We start from the raw sequence: 21248 nt of genomic DNA, 5'->3' as shown, positions 1-21248 counted from the left end.
ATAATTCAGCGGCCTTCGAAATTTGCGTATCAAATAAGATAAAGTACGCTTTATAGGGTAATTTGTGTTGTTTAATGCACACATTAAACAAATAAGAGCCCCGTTGTATCTTTGTGAGTAAAGTGTTCAGTAGGCAAAATGGTTAAACTACTTCATGACTTGGATTCAGTTGAACAGGTTGTTCTCCAGGGAAACCTAAACCATTATTTCTTTGAACAGTCTTGCACTTTGCACTTAATCTTGCCCTATTAATTGTGCTTTCAACCTCTCTTTTGTCTCTCAGGCTTTGGCAACATGGCGGCTGTACCTCATGGCCCCCAAGATACCAACCAAGGTACGGTTGGCAATTACGCACCACCTGTCTGCTCCATCTCAAAGCACTGCAGTAATCTGATTTAGAATGAGTAATGTCGCAAGATGCTCATTTTCCCCTCAGGTGGAACAAACGTTCAACTTCCTGGAGATTCGGGCAATGAACACCCACCCGGATAATCAGGTAGAAAAAGCATTTACAGGGCTCCTGTGTTTTAGCTTTTGTTGCCATATTTTTTTTCCACTACTTCTCTCAAATGTTTTGCTTCACTAAAGCATGTTCTTTCCTTCACAGGTTGTCATAGAAACAGACAAGTCCACATATTCCCTGAGGCTGCAGTCTAATGACCACCTGGATCAGCTGATTAACCACATCAACTTTGCTCTCTCTCGGATCTTCAACAATTCCATCTACACGTAAGTATCCTAAGAAACCCAGAGGTTTGCTGTGGTCCCACATAGCCAGACTTTTTTTTTTTTTTTGCAACATATTTTTATTGAAAACTGAATCGAGTTACATAGAATTAACAACTTTTACAATTTAGATTTTAAACAAATAAAAGAGAACAAGAAAAGAAAAAGACATAACCAAACCACCCCACCCCACCCCACCCCGGCTTATTTAAAATCATATACAAATATAAAATATAACAGGACTTAGTCTGGTAAGACTTGCAAGTCTGCAAAATATGATAGAAAAGGCTGCCAGATATAAAAAAACTTGTCAGTGTTTCCTTTCATTGCGTACTTGATTTTCTCAAGTTTTAAGAAATGCATAGCATCAGTAAGCCACTGTGAAACTGATGGAGGATTTGGAGATTTCCACTGTAAGAGAATTCGACGTCTGGCCAATAAAGATGTGAATTTGAGAATTTCTTTCTGTGCCCAATTAAATCGATCTGATTCGTCTGGGGTCCCAAAAATAGCAATTAAGGGGCAAGGTTGAAGGTGTATTCCTATTATAATTGAAATTATGTTGAAGAAACCAGACCAAAAGTCGTGTAACCGTGGACAAAGAAAAAACATGTGGCTCAAATGACAACATGGGTTAAGACATCGTTCACATTTATCCTCTACTCCAGGGAAAATTGCAGATAATCTTGCTTTGGAGAAATGGACCCTGTGTACAACCTTGAAATGAATCAGTACAAGACGTGCACAAGATGAAACAGTACTCAGTCTATCAATGACCTCTTGCCACCACTCCTCACTGAATTGTTGTCCCAGTTCCTCCTCCCAAGCAGTCTTAGTTTTTGAGTTTGAGTAGTTACAAAGATCCAGAATACAATTATACATTTCTGAGATAATCCCTCTTTGTTGTGGCTTAAAGTCAAGCAATCTATCCCATGGTTGTTGAGGAGGTAAGAAGGGAAAATTAGAAAACTTTTTGAAACAAAGTGCCGAACTTGAACATAGCCAGACTTTGACTAAACAGCGAAACGGTCCACATTCCATGAACCGGCCACTCGGACATAAAGCGACCAATCACAGTTAGCTTTGTTTTATTACTAATGGTTTTTCATTATAGACTTGTTGCATCCAAAAGTTAGTGCTTATATTCTATTATATTTGTACTTTATACTTTTTATATATAGATATGTACTGTACATATATAATATAATATAAAAACACTTATGGATGTGCATAACATATTTCAAACATAAGCACCTCGTGGCGTAAAAACAAAGAAAAACTTAATAAATGCTTATGAAAACTTTGGTAAATAGTATATATTAAGTTTATAAAGTCCTGCCAAAAGTTGTTACATTATTTAAACATTGCAAAGTGAAATAAATACAGTAGTTCTTATGAATATCTAGTAATCTACTACTAACCTGGAAAATTCAGTTAATATTTCATTTTCACCATTAAAACACAGGCGGAGTGATTAAAAAAACGAAAGAAACCTATGTGCACTTACTCTCTTAAATTGCATAAAACCAGCCAATTAGATTAAAGCTTGCCAGATCGAGCGGTCAGCGAACACGATGTCTGAGGCTGAGACTAACCCTGTTGACCGATCTGTATTTGCTCACACCATCCAAGCATCCAAGCAAAGATGCAAATCTGATTTCTGTTGCCTATGCACTGTATCTTAGTGCTAATGTAGTTTTTTTTTGTAGAATCCATAATGCTGCCTATAGAAGTCAGTATCTGCTAGAGCAGCAGGGGTGTGTGACACTGCTGAGCAGATAATTGAGAGATTTTCTCATATTCAGACAGTAGGAGATTAGTGCAATGCATAAAAGCACTCTTTTTCTGTCTTAGTATTCAACTCTCTCGCTCTCTTTCCTGTTTCAGCTCTTTGGCCAGGTGTTCACATGCTGGGTCGGAATAACTGAGATTCTGATGCATTGCGAATCCCTCTCTCCCCCTCCTTCTTCTTTTTCAGCCCCTCCATCTTTCACGCAGATGGAGATGTTACTGACGGAAATCGGAAATTTTCTCCAAGTTCTGAGAGTTCAGTGGAGACGCAAAGAGCATGTGGTGAGAGAAATATAAGTACATATAGTTCATGCATCCACACACAAGCTCATACATATTTTGATTATACACCAGATTTTAATCTCTCTAATCTCTTTTTCTTCCCCTCTCACCACTGCTGTTTTCTCAAAGAATATTTTGAATATTTTGCTCTTAATTTATGCCATCTACTTGGTTTTTGTGCTCTTAGCTTTTCATGACAAATTATATAACTATATTTGTTTTGCCACAGCCGCTGCAGCTGTAGACAGTGAAGGACAGAATTAAAACGGTGCCAGATACATAAATTAAGAAAAAAATAATACAAAAGGTCAAAATTGAGAAGTAAAATAAAATCATTATACGGAGTAGTTATAGTGGGTAACTGGGTATACGAAAGACTATGCAAATTACTCAGTGCCCTTCATACGGTGACAGGGAGAGATGCAGTGTGCAGCCAGTACACAGAACACAGTCCTTGTGTTTGACTTACGTAGACTTAAAAATGAGAAACAAAAAGGGTTTCACAGCCTTGATACCATTGGAGAACACCAATCAATTTCAAGCTCTTTTTTGAAATATTGCTAATATCTTCCTACATATTGACATATATTGTTCAAATATATGTCATAGTGTCCCTGTAAACAGAAGAAAGACTACCTGTTTGGTAGAACAATGGAAAACTGGGAGTGTAGTGTCACTAGTGGCACAAAATCGCTTAGAGGAGTTCCACAAATAACTTTTTGTTCTTCAGAAATACATTTATGTATTTATTTATTAATTTATTGGTGCTTTAAATAATCCTGAGATGTGTCAAATAACTGTATAGCCAGCACTAGAACAGTGTTATTTTAGTATTATAGTAATTATTAATTTTTTTTAATTTGCTTTTATTTTAATATTTTAATTTTTGTTTAAAGGTGTCATGAATTGAGAAATCAAATTGTCCATGCTCTTTTGACATATAAGAATTGTACTATAAAAATATCCTGTAAGTTTCAGAACTCAAAACGTCCTCGTTAGTCCAAAAACAGCTTTTATTGAAACTAAGCTCTTTGTCACATTATTACGTCATCTCCTCAAGATCAACTCCTATTTCTACATCACAGCCTTTTTTGCCCCGCCCACCGATTTGCATATGTCACGTAGTAGTAAATTTGAGAGAGGATTACAGCAACAAAACCATAGAGATGCCTCTGAGGATTGCAAGAAAGACGTTTTAAAAGTGCCAAATTGTGGAAACAAACTGTCTTTGCTTTGCCATCCATGTGATCCTAACATTAAGAAAGCATGGATGAGATTAATTTCTTTACGAAGTTCCAGTCAGATCATGTCAGTAAGACACTGTTGGTTTGTTCGCTTCTTTACAGCCAATTTGTTTTTTAAACAAGACACAGTTCGATGCAGGCTTTTCAGAGACACTGAAAATAAAAGATGATGCAATGACAACTACATTGGAAACAACAGTAATATTGCATCATCGCTTTATCTGATGCAGATTGCCTTTGCTCTGGCATTTATGGGGTTAATGCGTTCAGGATAGAAAATAGTTTATTACTTCTAAATTAGGATTTTTTTTATATCTATGTAAAAATGTTAATAACATTATATGGGGACCTCAGACAACCCCTTTAAGATTTAGTAAATTGGTTTTGCTTTTATCACTTGTATTAGTTTATGTTTCGATTTAGTTTTAATGAATTTGTTTCTGTTGGTTGCCAAAATAACATTTCTCATTTTAATGCAAGTTTCTTTTCATATAATATATAAAATATTAAAATAAAATATTTTATTTATATATCAGAAGTGTTAGTTAGCAGTAACAACTCTGCTCGATAATCCTTTACAGCGAAAAATAGTTTGATAAAATGAGAGTACTTTGCCTTCAGTTCTCTAAAAACCATTAAATCTTTATTTGTACAAATACACGTAGGGCAGTTTTTCTTTTTTAGCCATTTTTTTTCTTTCTCCCATTTCAGGGGGCTTTTCTGAGACCTACGCAGCTCTGTGCGATTACAATGGTATCACCTGTAAAGAGGAAGTGCAATGGGTAAGAGCTTACTTTGACCACAAAAACATCCTCAGCGCTAGCAATGCCATTTTCTGCATGTGTCACTGCTGTTATTGCACTCTAAATATGTTTTTTTCCTCTTTTTGGGTCTCTCTGCCTTCCTCTGTCTCTTTTGCTCTTTCAGGATGTGGATACCATCTATCATTCGCAGGACAACAGGGAGTTTAACCTGTTGGACTTCAGTCACCTGGAAAGCGGGTAGCCAGAGCACACAAATTTACATCTCATCTTAATATTCATGTTCTGTATCTGCAACCTCTAATTGCTTGCCTTTACTCTCATTGCCATCTCTACATCCCACAGAGCGGAGGTTTAAAAGCTTCTTCATTTTGGAAGGATTAGTCTAATGATAACTCTATGCTTCGTTAATTGCTTCGTATTGATAGGGATTTGAATGATAATTGACACAGGAATGCTGATGTCAGCCAGTGCTTTGAATATGTGCTGAATTGAAACAATAATAATACATTTAGTCTCTTTCCTGTGGCGTCTCTGCTGACTTCCTGCCCGGTGGGAGTCATGCTGTTTCTTTTTACATCCGCCCAATTGGTGTCAGGTTCCATCACTGATTCCAGATCAGATGCTGTATTTTCTGCTGATGTTGGGTCTGTGTTTGCAGGCTGAAGGCTGGTCCACAACTCTCTTCCTGTTGAAACAGGATTACAAATATATATGACCTGTGAAAACGAACGTCATCTCTGTACTTTCACCTACACAACCATACCGCCTTTTTACACATAAAAAAGGAAATGCACTTAATATATTTATACTCTGAGTCTGAGAAATGATATGGTTCGTTGAGCACTTTGCTCAAGGGCAGTTCCGGTTATCTGCTGAAAAAGATTTTTTTTTTCAGAAGTCGTATGATGAAACTCTAATGGGAGTGCAGCCACTTAAAGATCATTTTTGCATTTTAAAAAGAGCTTTTGCCTGACAAGAGTGCTTTTCATTTCTGATATACAGTTTATTGAGTGTCTTTCAGACGATTGGTGTAATTTAGCAAAGGCTTTGGCTCCGTCATTGACCACATTTGCATGCTCTGTTACAAATGCATGATGTAAACTTTTGAACTAAATTGCCATAAGTTGTTGAAGCCAATATACCGGTTTCTAGACATCTGAATAAGAAAGCCACCATATTCTTTTATTAATCTAAACTTTCTGTCATGTAAATACCTTTTTGGTTATGTTCTGTGGATATCTGCACATGTCCAAGCGAAAGTTGTTATGATTGCTAGAAGTAAAAGCTGTTGTAAAAAAGTAAAGCTTTCAGAGAAAACGTTTTGGACTGAGAAGACAAAAAAAATCTATATGCTTACAGCGGATGGTCTCATGACCTACATATTGAAATTTAAAGCGCATTTGTATGCTGGTGTCAAGAACATGATTGAGGATTAACGATGTGATAAAAACTGTGCAGATTATATATGAAGAGTTCAGATGCAAAAGCCTCATCTGAAATTTTCTTCTAGAATGATCATTTTTATCAAGCTCGTATATTTAAGTTCAGTAATTTCACTTAAATTACAATTAATAGGTAATTTTCATTGCCATTTAAGTGAAATTACTGAACTTAAATATACGAGCTTGATAAAAATTATCATTCTAGAAGAAAATTTCAGATGGCACTTAGAGGCTTTTGCATCTGAACTCTTCATATATATATATATATATATGTGTGTGTGTGTGTGTGTGTGTGTGTGTGTGTGTGTGTGTGTGTGTGTGTGTACGTACTGTAGATAGAATAAAGGTTAAACCAGCCATGTTGAAAAATCCATTTTAAAGTGATAGCTGTGTTTTGAAGCATGTCATTAGCTAGTGCAAGGTTATTAGTTGGATCCCCAGCCTCCAAAAACCAGCTTGACCACATTAAACTGGCAACAAACCAGCTGGTAGCTGGTTTGCTGCTGGTACAAGATAGTCTACCTATATAGACACCAGTAACCATATCCCTTCAGATGGATTTTCCTACAAGTAAAATACGGTCCTTCATCAGAAAACGATGTGCATGTAAATGTGGTCAATGATATATTTTCATTAAAAGAAGAGTGGAGTATATTTGCATTGCCTTAAGAGTTGAACGTTGCAATATTTGCAAAAAGAAGTATATTTTAGACACAAACTCAAAATACAAGACTTTATACTGCAGAGCACTTCAACTGCCATTCCTTTGTTTCTTGCTATTTCACCAGCAGGAACACTTAAACTACCATCTAGATGCCGCATCTGTCTTGAAGATGTTATGTCATTGATTTTTAAGCATTTGTTCCATTAGAACATCTAAAGGGAGAGAGACGAACGGGTGAGGTAGAGAAACTCTCATTTAGAAAGAGAGAACAGCTGAGTACACACTGCCTACAGCCTCACTACAGCGTCTAAACAGAGGAATGACGAAGCTGCAAATGAGAACACCGCCATCAGCCGTACTCAACAGGAGAAACCCCTCTGCATTTCTTTCCCTCGCCGCCTTTTTCTTCGTTCTCCATATGAGTGCAGTATGTCCGCTCTGTCTACCGGGTAAAAAGGTTTTAGGCTCAAGGCCAATATTAAAAGCTGGATCATAGACACATTGCACTGAGTAATTCACTGACCTGGCATCAGTTTTCCCATCGATCCACACTGTCCTCTTCCCTTCCTCTCCTGGCTTTCCTCTCAGGGAGCGTTTATTGCTGAATCTATCATTTTTCTTGAATAATAACATCTATTTTTGTCTTGAGGAGAGCATGCAATCTTATGAGGGGTTGCATGAGTAAAGTGAGAACGCCTCTGGTTGATGCAGCACCTCACTAAGACAATTTGTTTTGATTTTTCTCTTCTGTGTCTCTTTTCGTCACAGGGACCTTGCGGTGATTGTGGCGGCCATGGCGTATAACTCATGGTTCACCAAACTTTATTGCAAAGACTTGCGCATTGTAAATATCCTTTTATAACCATTTCAATCTTTACTATGTCCAAGTCTTTTGTTTTTCTGTTTTTGTTTGTTTCACGTACAAAACGTACCGTGGTATTATTATTTGGGTTATTATCTCTACATGCGTTTTTTTGACACTAATTTGATGGTAATACGATCAAATTCTTTGAAATACCATGTTAATACTGTGGTAAATGAAAATGGTATTCATTCAGTCTGAAACTGAGTCTGTGACAATATGCATGAAGTCATTGTGGTGAATCTTCCTGAAGAATTCAATTCTAGTGATTTTCTCCTTTTGCCCCTCTCTCTTTTTCTCTCTCTCTCTCACACACACACACACATAGAGTTCAGAGGTCACAGATTCTGCACTCTGTCAGTAAATCCAGCAGTCTGGAGGAGCTCACGCTGGAAAACGCGGGCCTTAAAGCGTGAGTTATAAATCTCTCTATTGCTCTCTGTGTTATTCATCACTCCGACCACTTTACTCTCTTTTCATCTAAAAGTTTGTTTCTTGTTCTGTCACTGTCATTTTTTCCCCCTTTATGCCGTTCCCAGTCTTATTCCCCTGCCACATCTTTGCTTCTGTATTTCATCTCTGTCCCAGAGTGCGGAGCTTTGTATTGCAGTTCCGTTTCTACTGACTCTCTTTCTGTCATTTAGAGATTTCCCACAGAAAATGGCCACTGCCCTGTCAGAAAACCCAGCATCAGTCATACACTCCATTAACTTGGCCCACAATACACTGGACAACCAAGGTACATGCATCAAAGTCTCTCTGGTTCTACTATCCCTCTCTCTCCCCACCTCTCTGTCTATTTACCTGCTTTTGTCTGTTTTTACACTTTCTGTATCAGCATGTACGTCTGCTATTTCTGTCTCTGAGTGGGTGTGTTTTGTTCTTTCTTGTCCCTGTTTTGCTGGCTGATTGTGCTGAAACTGTAGCTGATTTGAAAATGGCGTCTATTAGATTTGTGTGTGTGCTGTGTTTTTTCTAATGTGCGTGTTTTTGTGTCATTTTGTACTGTACAGTGTTTGGTGGAGCAACTACTAGTAATGCTACCATCTTAAATACATTTATTAATAGCGTGACGATGGAAGTACATTCGAGTTGGCCAATAGTGTCGTGAAGTGAACAATAAAGTGAACTTCACAGTAAATATATCTTTTATTATAAATAATTTAAGATTTTATTCAAGATTTTTTAAATGATTTAAAATAAATAAATGAATTGCATATTTTAAAAGGCTACTTCCCCTTTAAGTAGCTATAGTTCAATTAGCTTCTTTTTGTGAGTAGCTTGTGTTTTTCACTAACAGTAGCTTCTCCAACACTGGTACGTCCTCTATATGTGTCAGGGTCAGAGTTTCAGCCTGCCATCATGCCTGACACATGTCATTGCCGATCACATCACAAGTGTGCGTGTGTGAACGTAACTACAACAATGTCAGTGTTTGCCTGAAGGTGCATGATAATACGCTGTGTGTAAATTGGTCTGTGACTGATCCAATGTGTTTGTTTTCCTATAGGAGTTTCTAACCTCATCCAGCAAGTGTGTCGGCTCAGTAAAGGCTTGCGTCTACTTAACCTCTCCAAGACGTCGCTCTCTTCTAAGGGTGTGTTCAGAAGTAATCTGTCTCTAGAGGTGTAACGCCCTCTGCTGGATAAGTCTATTACAACTATTGCTCAATTACAATTCACAGATAGAAATATTAAATAGAAACATGTGAGAAAGTTAATGTGAGATTACATTTATGTCCAGTTAGCCTTTGCTGTAGATGCCATAACTACATTAACTTTCTCGCAAAATTTGTCTATCTACTGTCCGTTATTAATTTATAATAATTAAAATGTATAATAATTATATATATATATATATATATATATATATATATATATATATATATATATATATATATATATATATATATATATATATATATATATATATATATATATAATATTTTTCCTAAAATTACACACCTCTGAACTTGATGCACACCAAAATCAGACATGAAAAATGATCTCAAACTTAGCACAAAACAATAATTTGTCAAATCACAGTCTGGACACATGGTCTACAGAAGTTCTGCAATCTCTATGTTACATTTCAGGCTGTAAAAATTATGTTTTCTCACTCTACTGATCTAGAATCAACTTCCTGTTCTCTCTTAAATCAGTAAGATTATAGATGGATTAGTTGCATCTGACTTCAGAGCTTCAGATTCATGACCAAAGAGCTTGTCTTCTCTTGGAGAGCCCAGACTCAATTACCAGCATCCTTGGCTGCTCCCATGGTCTGCTGAACCTCTGGTTTTCTCTTTCAATCAATACAGTTTTAAACCAAGTGGATAGATGGATAGCCTTCCAGCACACGCCATGAATCAAAATCCACTCGAAATAGCTCCCATCATTAATCTTCATTAATAATCTGTTTTGTGACGACTTCATGGCAGAAGTTTTAACTTTGAATATCGAAGTAAGATGAACTTGTGCCATCAGAGAATACAGCTCATTTCAAACTGAGATGTTTAGTTTCAGCATCTGCCACATCCGGTTAGGATTTATTGTGAACTTTAAGGTGAAATCATATCAGCAGTAAAAGCAGAATTTACTTATCAAAATATGAACTACAGCAGGTGTGAAAAGCAAAACTGAAAACTACTGCATCATGAAAGGTTGCAGTGGTTAACATTTTGATGAGTAAATTCCTGCTTTCAGAGAGCGCAGTGGGATGTTTTTGTTACTCCCTGGTGAGGAAGCGTACTGGCTGAGTTCACTGCCAAACTGCCTCCTAACATAGTTGGGAGAGCTGTCTTTTTGTCTCTTAGTACAAAAGGCAATCACTAGCATTTTCTTCTTTAGAAACTAAATGAAAATCCACCCTGCTTACAGAACATTCTGTGCATGTCGTTGTGGTTTGGTGGTCATGTACAGTGGAGTCCAAAAGTCTGAGAATCTGGGATTCAAAAAAAAGTCTCTAATCAAATATGTGTATTTGTGAACTCCTTTGTACAGACAGATGTCTTCCATTAAAGCTCAAGATGCTTCTTTTATCATTCTTAAACCACGCTGGAGAACATAATTATCAGGTTTAAAACAAACTCATTAAAGCAGAAGGACAAAATACCAAATGCTACAATTTAATTGAATATGTAATGAAAAATGTGTTTTATGTAAAACATGCAAATTAGAAGCACTTTTTTTCTTGTGAACTTTAGATTTGCTCTATGATTCAGCCTTTCCTTGTCTTTTTTCCCCAGGTGTCACATCTCTTTCGCAGGCCCTGTGCTCCAGTGATGACTACTCCAACTCTCTCCTTCATCTGGACCTGAGTAAGAACCCAGGGATTCTATCTGGAGAAGATGCAACGGTTAGAAATTGTTTTTATCTCACTTTTACTTCTAGTGTTCTTAAAGAGGCCATATAATGCCCTTTTACAAAGTCTTGATTTTGTTTTTGGGTTGTAGTAGAATAGGTTATCATGCATAAATGTTAAAAAAACTCATTATTTTTCACATATTTTACATTGTTGCAGCACCTCTCTTCCTAGTCTGTCAGTAACGCTCTATTGAGTTCCTTTCTCTATGAAGCCTCTCTGTCCAAGAGGCACAATGTGCTCTGATTGGTTGGCTGGAACAGTGTGTTGTAACTGGTCAACCACTTTGAGCAAGTTATATGTATATATAAATTAAATGTCATGACCCTTACCACAACCGCGAGTTTCACACTACCAGTTTCACACCGCAACAGCACACTACTAACACAGCTCGTTATACAGTATATATATACACACACACACACACACACACACACACACACACACACACACACACACATACACTTATTTACTTCCTGGCCAAAAAAAGTCACTGTTTGGATTTAAATAGGCAAATGCTCAAGTCAATGATTGGATCATTATTGCAGTAATTAATATGTTTCTAGCATGTGATATGTTTGGCAACAGTTCTCCTAACCCTATTTGATGGAGTGTGTAGCTTTTCATTCAATTTCTCATGGGCATATACGTATAATATATAATGTTAATGTTCCTCACAATGTTTTCCTGGTTTTGATTTCTTTGTGAGGACACACACACGAATGCTGAAAATAACTCACACGCATACAGAGGCAGGTACACGATACACACATACACACACCACTATTAACAGCCTCAATACTTCCTCCTCATTGTAGAATCTGTACCTGTTCCTGGCACAGCCGAACTGCCTGGTGCATTTGGACCTGTCAGGCACTGACTGTACCGTAGACTCTGTGAGTTGACAGTGTGTCTCATCCTTCTGAATTTGTTATTGCCAAATTGCTTTTTACACACCATGATTTATGTCATTGCACCCAGGATGCGGGACAACAATTTATGTCTGATTTCTTATTGATATTTCTGTCATATTTAATGGTCCTAAATTACAGAATTATTCAAATTTTCATCATTCTTTTGCTGCCACTCTCCTTCCCTCTCTTTTTTTCTCTGTTTTTTACATTCTCTTTCTATTTCCTCTTAGCTATTTGGAGCTCTGCTGCGGGGCTGTTGTGCCGATCTATCCTACTTGAACCTGTCCAAAAACTCCTTTTCTCACAGGTGAGCTAAACTGCCTCCCACCTGCTCTCGCACTATAATCTGTCACTTTTGAATCCGTTTCACAGGTGAGTTGAACCTCTCTGCCTCAACCACGCATATCATCACGAGTCAGTTTGACTCATCTCAGTCGGTCCCTCAGAAAACACTGTCTACTACTTCCATGAATTTAACCAAAAGTAGAATCCTGCTGGAAACGAAGGTAAACCAGCTTAAAGGGTTAGTTCGCCCAAAAATGAAAATTCTGTCATTAATTAATCGCCCTCATGTGGTGAGCCAAAAGTGAGCCAAATCATTTAAAACCTGATTTGGAAAAACGTCTCATAGATTAAGCAAATAATTTAGTTTTTTTAATTCTACCAATACTCTATCATTAGCTTTATGATAGAAGCCTGTGGCATGGCAAGTAAACATGCATGTGCCTGCATGTGAGAAGCTGTAGGCTGAGGAGATACAGAAATGCAATGATCTATCTTCCTGCCTCACTCCCTCTGAACCCGAACAGCAATTCCATCTCCCCTCTCGGCACGTTAACGGCATAATGAAAAACTCTGAAAAATGAGGCTAATTTTAGCTGAACTTATTGTTCAAATTGGAAGGTTTCTTCTTCCTTTGCACCTTCTTAATTGGGTTTGAATTTGCAGAGGGATGAGTTTTTTTTAGATGATTGGGTGTCTAAAGATTGAAATAAGGATTGAAATACTAGCTTACTACATACCGAATACTGTGCAATATTGTTTAGTAGTAATATTTGTTGACACATTATGCCGAAATATGTTTCAATCAGCAGCACAGTACTGTATGTTGCATTGTCACATGACCACATAATGACACAGAGGAACAATCTCGTTGGAATCACTTTGAGAACGTTTTTTTCCAGCTGATGAATGATAAAAAACATTAACAGCCAATCAAAATCCAGAGCTTGAGCATTTAAAGTGGCATACGACATAACGCTTAAAATAGTCAGAACATTTATTATGCGTTGGTGTGAATGCTAGTATTGATATCATTATATTTATCTTATAGTAATCGTTCAAGGTGTTAACTGGCAGTAATTCTATTTTTGACAAATGTAGTAGGTCGTTGCACATTGTGCTCAGCATGCAGCAATCATAATAGTATTCCAGTATGCTATTGCAAACATAGCCTCTTTTTCATAGTGCTAATTTCATCCTCTCACAAACCCCCACCTCGACTCCCACACTTGTGAGTGAGCACTCAGAAACGTGCACATCCAAACACAGAACCACTGCACACATGGGCATCTCCATACGAGGTGTGTGGGCACATGTGTATGAGTAAATCTGGTTACGCTAGTGCCATGTGAAGGCAGCAATGTAAATCTGTTTGAGCTGATAAGGCAGAGCTCATGAATATTAAATGGGAATGTTCCCTTAACACTCTCTGCTCTTGTTAACACGTTTATACCTCATATTCTTCCCTCTCTCTCTCTTTCTCTCTCTTAAATGATAATGTCACTGTCAAACACAGAAATGCTATCATAAACTGTCATGTTTTTAGACCCCCCCCCCCCTTATCCCTCACTGACTGCCTCTCTCTTTTTCTCATTTTCCCTGTCTAGTTCTGTCCCACCCAAATTACCCAAATGTTTAATGACATAAACTAAGACAGCTTGTTAAAATGTTAAACATTGTTAAAATGTGTAACACATAATAGATATACAAACAACACTTTTTCTAATAAGCCAAAGGGTATACTTTTGATTTCAGGGTTTTGTGAAGCATGGTATGATGTATTATGGATAAAAGTCTCCCCTTCTTTTCTGTCACGCTTTTAGGAAAGTGAGAGAGACACTTCCTTCCTTCCGTCAGTTCTTCAGTTCAGCGTTCAGCCTCACTCACATCAGTCTGGCGTCTATGAAGATGCCTCCCGACGTGCTGAGGTGAGCCCGGTCGGCGTTTTGCCTTTTCATGCTGCAGTTAACACTGGCTTAGCTAGTTTAATCTGATTTAGTTGGTTTCCCAGCCTGACCAACTCTGAAGCCCAAAACCTCTCTAAAGCCAACAAACCAGATTTTCACATTCTGAGAGACAAGCCGACCACATTAGGCTGGTTTAAGATATTTTAAGCTGGGTGACTTTTATGGAACAAGATAACCCATGTCACATTAACCCAGGATTTGCATATTGTAAATCATGCTATCCTGAACTGAACCCGATTAAATATCTAAAAAATTCAGGTGTTGGATATTAAAGGGATAGTTCACCCAAAAAAATTATGTTTTGTCATTATTTACATCATTATTTACCTCATATTGTTTCAAAGTGACTGCTGAACACAAAAACAGGTATTTTGAAGAATGTTGGTAAACTGTTTTGGTGACCATTGTATGAAAAGAAAGTTTGTAATGTGATGACAGAATTTTCATTTTTGGGTGAACTATCCCTTTAAGCACAAAAATCATTAGTTATCACTGCAGTTTTCAAGAATACACAGTTTTCATGTCAGCATGAAGCCAGCAGTGAAATCACTCACTTTCGTGATTTTTTAAAAGGCAGGCATATTTTTTGATGTAATATAGATTCGAAGGGCTTGCTTAGCAGATCAAATCAACCACACCCCCTGTGTAGTGTACAAGTAAAACGTGTAGTGTGTAAGTAATACATTTTGGAAAAACATGTTCAGCTAAACTGTCCATTAGTGGTAAAAGTACTTTCTGTTCTGCATTGCTCACAAAAGCTGTGTTTATTTGATCAAGAATACAGTAAAAACAGTCATATTGTGGAAAATAATTAATGATTAATTTAAAACAATGGTTTTCTATTTAAATATATTTTGAAATTGTATTTATTTCTGTGATGGCAAAGCTGAATTTTCAGCATCATTCCTCCAGTATTTATTGTCACATGATAATCATTCTAATATGCAGATTTGGTGCTCCAGAAGCATTTCATATTATTATTATCAGTGTTGAAAACAGTTGCATGTCCTATCAGAATAAAAAATTCTTGCTACCTTAAACTTTTGAATGGGATTATTTCTAATATTTGACTTTTACTATTAATAAACATCTCAATCCTTCGATGGAGGCTCATAATAAATAAACTGTTAAATCTGTTGTTATTATTACCTAAAAGAGAACACAACAGCAAATCATATTCCATTTTTTTTTTTTTTTTGTCAGGATGTATTCATTAAAGGGTTAACAATTTTGAGTGTGAAAAGCCCACTCTAAGAATTTTCCGGCGATTCATTTCTAGGTTTAGAGCTCTGCACCCATAACTGAGGTCAGAATCAAGATGTTCACGCAGCTGCTATTTTGGGAAAGCCAGAATGTTTTCAAATGAATCATTTCAAACAGGGTCATACTACCTCCCTGCTCACAAACACAAACAGAGCGCAAGACAGTCTGTCACACCCAGCTGAGCACCTGATTTTAGCTCTCTTCTGTCAACACCACCGGCCCACACCAGAGGAGTCGAACTAATCTCTAAGCTCTTTTCCCCTTAATCCTTTAAGACTTGCGTAACGCTTTGACAGTGTCCATATAGACCTTTTCTGATTTGATTTATTATGGAGATCAGCCATGGAAGCTCATAATAGAATGCTAAGTCTCTTCAATGAGGCATGTAATGCTGTCAGTAATGACGATGTCCATGTGTTTGTTCACAGGGCTCTGTTCCTTGGGCTTTCATCCAATCCTCACATCACTGACCTACACCTGGACATTAGCAGCTGTGAGGTACCCCTTCCCCCCGTTGTGTCCCTAAATCTGGATTGAGCTCTATGTCCTTCTCTCTGTTGGCTGTAGATCCTTCAGTCTGTGGTCACTTTACTGTGTGTACAGATATGTTGGCTACTGAATTAGTCACACAGAAAGTCTTTCAAGGTTTCTTTTGAGAATGCAATGTGTGTTTATCTCTGTGGGGCCTTATTTTGCCCTCATGCAATTGTTTTATTCTCAGAAATCAAATCATAAACTATTTTAACGTTACCGTAAATCTCAGTTAACATTATGTGCTGCTAGTTGTCACACTATATCAGTATATTTTGTATTTTGGCTTTAGGCCAGGGATTTTATATTTCATTCAATTTATTAATTGCAATTTTTGTTGACCAAATCAAGTGTTTAATTTTTTACATATTGGCTGATGAATAAATTATTTAACTGTTTACATTTCGCTGAAAGATCTATAAGCTGTTTAATGGCAGGTTCTATTGTGACACTTACCCCATAAAGTGTCATATCTAAAAAGGTCAACCTGTATACATTTTTTTTTATAACTTATTATTTATTTTCCTGCATAATAATGGTGTAAGTGTTTAGTAGCTTTTGCTGTAACTTTTTTAGTTGCCAATATGGCTTGTATGACAACGAACTGAAATATTTCTTGATGTAACTCTTGATGTAAGTTCTGGTAGTAATATTATTTTGTAAAAGTAAGAAATAATAAATTCTATATAACCCTAAATAAGTCCAAAACTTCTGCTCTATCCATTATGCACTGCAAAAATTGACAAATGTGCAGAGCTATTTCTAATGGATGAGTCATTCCGGATCAACTTTATTTTTTTTGACAAAAATGCTTGGACTTTTTTAGAATAGCAAAACAATACAGTATGTTCCTGCACAGAAATTGACCTTCGAAAAAGTCTTCCTAAAATATATCCACTGGAGTAAAAGATGACAACCAGCCCTAGTCTCAACATAACAAACTATTCCAACACTGATTTGAAATGCTGTTAAAAAATGAAAAGGCAGTAAATTTGACCTTGGTGTTGATAGCAACATGCTCTTTCAGTTGAGTTATTGAAAATATCTAAGTGCATACTAGTATAAATTATGCATGTTTGAGCCTCTGAGCATTCTCTCTCTCTCTATCAACCCGTGTTCCCGTCTTTCTCTATCTCTTTTTCATTCTCTCTGTTTGTCTGCCTCTCAGCTCAGGTCTGCTGGAGCGGGAATAATACAGGACCTTTTCCCCAGAGTCTCCTGCATCAGCACACTGGACATCTCAGACAACGGTGAGACATCTAACTGCATAAATGAAAGGAAGCTTTTGTCTGCTCCCACCGACCTTCAGCCCATCTCTTTCCCCTCAGTTGCATTTGTTTCAGGCGCTGTTGACTCTGCCTGTTCATTTTCGTGTTCATTTCAGGGCTGGATGCTGATCTCCTCTGTGTCATTCCTGCCTTCTCCAGACACCCGTCCCTCAAACACCTGATGCTGGGCAAGAACTTTAACATCAAGGGCAGGTACATATTCTCGGACTGACAGTATACATTTTTTGCAGGTGCAGGTATCCAAAGTGACTAAAAATGTACAAGTGAGTACAAATGATACTAGCTGCCTGCCTGTAGCAGTTTGAAGATAAGCACCTAAAGGTTCAATACAGCTTAAGCTCTATCAGCAACATCTGTGGCATGCTGTCGATTACCAAACAACTAGAAATGTGTTTACAACTGTGCACTTACAACGGAAGCCTTGCAGGCAAGTGGGAAATGTGGAACTCATATTTTGTCAAAGCACTTACATGAATCCTACAGTAAAAAATGTCATTTGAGCTGTCTAAATGGTCTAAATTGTCATTTTGAAAAGGAACGAGTTCTCTAGGTTGGTGAAAATATGTTTTTAACTATATAAAACTTTCAAGACAGACCTACAATGAGCTCTGAGGTTATTAATGGATGGTAAATGTTTCTATTGAAGCCATCAGTCAGCGTAATTACAACTTCATGAAAAAAAAAAATCATATTTAATAGACAAATTCCAGGTGAAGAACTACACTACCTGTAACCCCGGGAAGAAAGATCTACCAATAAGAGAGTTGCAGCAAACAAATCAGCTTAGCAGTGACCAGCCACTACTATGAAGCATTTTGTATGATGTGACTAATAGCCTGTCTTGCTATACACACTCAAGCTTCTTGTATGTTTGTGTATCATTTTTATGTAAATGTAACTGTCACGGAGGTTGCTGTATGAAGCACACAATGCAGGAGAATATAACTAATGAGGAACTATGGAAACTAGTAATCTAACAGAACCCATGCAACCCAGAACAGGGAAGAGAATGAAAACCAAAACAGAAGTAGTTGCAGAACTGTTTTCAACACTGATGATAATAAGAAATGAAAAAATAAAATCAGCATATTAGAATGATTTCTGAAGGATCATGTGACACTAAAGACTGGAGTAATGATGCTGAAAATTCAGCTTTGCCATCACAGGAATAAATTACATTTTAAAATATGAAGACTTCAGATGAAAAAAAATTCCAAGTCTGTCTGACATTTTTCTTTTAAATGAGTTTAAATAGGAGCCTAGTTTTCAGGCTCCTATGTTTAGATTCAGTAATTTCACTTTAAGTGCATTAAAAGGTCATTGTTCAGTTATACAGTAGAAATGCCTTATTTTCAAAAATGTCACTGATAAGAGTAAAATTAAAAACAAAAAAATGCTCATTTAAAAGAAAAATGTCTGACTGACTTAGAGGTTTTTTGCATTTTATGACCATGCTCAAAGTAAAAAAGACAATTGCTCACGTGTCAGACACGTTAGTGTTGTGATTATAATTGATTGGTATTTCTTAATAATTAGTCAGTTATTAGTTCTTGATGAGGGTAATCTCATTCAGTAATCACTGATTACCCAAAAAGGGCATAAATTTGCTATTACTTACTGATGTACTCATTGGTCCTGCATTACATCCTGTATAGTTACCTTTTAATGATGGACCATTATTATAAAGTGTTACCAATATTTTTCAAAACATTAAAAATATATTTTTTTTATACTTATAACAAATGGCTCTAAATCAATGTGCATTGCTTTATAGTATTGTAGTTCCACCCCTCACAAAAAATGGGGTACAGTCTTAAAAGCATTATTGCAAGGGTCATATGTTTGTTTTCACAGACTGATGGATTATTCAAAATGATGTTCTTTGATAATAACATCTTGACACAGTAGATATAGAGCGTAAGTACCATACACAGATTAACAGATACAACAGATATCCACTCTGAGAAAGGCAGATGAGGTAAAGCAGGTTAGAAAAGTCTGTGAAACCATCTGCAATCGCAAACTGAATGTGGGCACACAGTAGGAGGCTCTCAGGGAGGCAGAAGAGGGACTGGGGGGGGAGGTGTGTGAAGTGTTATTAATCTTGGGGTTGATGGAGTTTATGTGTGTGTGTGTGTGTGTATATGTATAAGCCCTGATGTTTCCTGTGTTTGCAGGGTTCTGGATGAGGTTCTGCAGAAACTAGTGCATCTCGTACAGGAGGAAGAGTGTGTGAGTGTTTCACAAGCATTATACACATAATTATGTTTCCTGTACACACCTTACTCTATTTCTGCTTTCAAACACACACGCAGAGTGCAAAAGCTTTCTAATGGCCTGCTGTATTACAGCACTAGTGATTCATCCATCCTTCCTTCACTCACTCTCTCTCTCTCTCTCATTCTTTCTTTATAATCTCTCTCCTTCAGGGCACGTAGCCCTCTCACTGCAGATATTGCCTTGCTTGATCAATTATTAAGCACTGTTTGTACAGATCACAGACATTGCAAACTCACACACACACATATGCTCTCTTCTCTCTGTCTCTTTCTGGTTGCTCTTCTTTCTTGACAGGCCCTGCAGAGCTTGTCTCTGGCTGACTCCAGGCTGCGTTCGAGGGGCACGGTGCTGGTGAACGCTCTCGGCAGCAACGCCTGCCTGAAGAAGGTGGATTTGAGTGGGAACGGACTTGATGACACAGGAGCGAGGATGCTCAGTAAAGCCCTGCAGATCAACACCACGCTCAGGTAGTCTGTCGTAAGGAGAACAGGGTTACAGTACTATGAATTATAAAATAATTATACACTGTCTCAGCTGCGCAAAGAAATTATACATTATAGTAATAACTAAAAACCGGTTGACTGAGAGGCAAACTATTAATTTGAATTTAAATGTCAAGGACTAGGGGCCAGATTTACTGTCAGCTTGCATCAGTTTAAAAAACTACTGCATGCAGTGAAAAATTAGCACAGGCGTGGACGGGGTTATTTTTGCCAGTGACCTTATTGCATATGCATTCGTAGGAGTTTCCCTATCAGATGCAAAATTTGTGGGAGGGGGGAATTTAAAAGAATCATGCAAGGTGATTTACAAAGTTTTGCGCTAGTCAATTCACTGGTGTTTGCACCATTATTTACCACCCAAAAAAGTAGATTGCATTGGTCATTATGAAAATGATCCGGTTGTGTCTGTGTTTTTCAATTTGCGCGTCCTCAGTAGATCACGCGCAGAACTTTCCACTCCCATCTGCGCTTTTATGGGATTGCGCTCTCACGCTAATTTGCCCTGTTTAGTAAATCTGGCCCTAGACCTTCTAATGAGACATCCTTTTTCATAGAAAGCTTTGTAGATTTCAGCAAAATTATGATTGCTGCATCTTCTTCGTTTTTTCCCCCTTTATGAAATGTTTTGTTTTATGACCGGAAGTTGGAAAATTAACAATTTTGACAATGCCCCTAATTATTTTCTGTTTAACACATTTTACCATATTTAAAACCAAATCCAGCAGATGTTTCCTCAAAATCAGAGCAGAAAATGTACAAAAGGCAGGAAGATTCTATTCGAGTGTACTTATTAATAATTAATAATGCATAATTGTCTAATACAGTTTAAGATTGTCTTGGTTTGTTTCTTTCTTTTAGAAGTGTGACATGGGATCGGAATAACACAAGTGCAACGGGTTTCCAAGATGTGGCTCGAGCCTTAGAACAGTATGACACACACACACACACTCACTCACTCACATTCGTATCATGCACACTCACCCATGTGAGAGCTGACTCACTCATCCCCCTGCAAACTTATTCACAGCATGCTGTTACTGGGAAAGAAATAAGAACTTCAGTCCATGCCTACATGAATGTGTTT

The 21248-nt window shown here is 37.4% G+C and overlaps 1 protein-coding gene across 1 annotated transcript in view; it reads left to right on the top strand.

Moving 5' to 3' along the window:
• carmil3 (capping protein regulator and myosin 1 linker 3) overlaps nucleotides 1-21248 on the top strand; it is a 49450-nt gene that overhangs the window by 11581 nt on the left and 16621 nt on the right. Inside the window, 21 exon segments of the mRNA XM_081373624.1 lie at nucleotides 284-334; nucleotides 437-496; nucleotides 608-729; nucleotides 2705-2799; nucleotides 4755-4825; nucleotides 4971-5044; nucleotides 7682-7757; nucleotides 8104-8114; nucleotides 8116-8187; nucleotides 8420-8514; nucleotides 9286-9372; nucleotides 11020-11129; nucleotides 11954-12031; nucleotides 12280-12356; nucleotides 14155-14259; nucleotides 15990-16059; nucleotides 17261-17342; nucleotides 17477-17573; nucleotides 19559-19613; nucleotides 19956-20128; nucleotides 21023-21091. Of these exon segments, the coding sequence (XP_081229750.1) occupies nucleotides 284-334; nucleotides 437-496; nucleotides 608-729; nucleotides 2705-2799; nucleotides 4755-4825; nucleotides 4971-5044; nucleotides 7682-7757; nucleotides 8104-8114; nucleotides 8116-8187; nucleotides 8420-8514; nucleotides 9286-9372; nucleotides 11020-11129; nucleotides 11954-12031; nucleotides 12280-12356; nucleotides 14155-14259; nucleotides 15990-16059; nucleotides 17261-17342; nucleotides 17477-17573; nucleotides 19559-19613; nucleotides 19956-20128; nucleotides 21023-21091 (1730 nt within the window).

This window comes from Scardinius erythrophthalmus (genome assembly GCF_964197995.2).
Source record: "Scardinius erythrophthalmus genome assembly, chromosome: 9".
In the NCBI taxonomy this organism is placed as follows: domain Eukaryota; kingdom Metazoa; phylum Chordata; class Actinopteri; order Cypriniformes; family Leuciscidae; genus Scardinius; species Scardinius erythrophthalmus.
The sequence above is the reverse complement of the archived record's forward strand: the minus strand, read 5'-3'. Positions and strand labels throughout refer to the sequence as shown.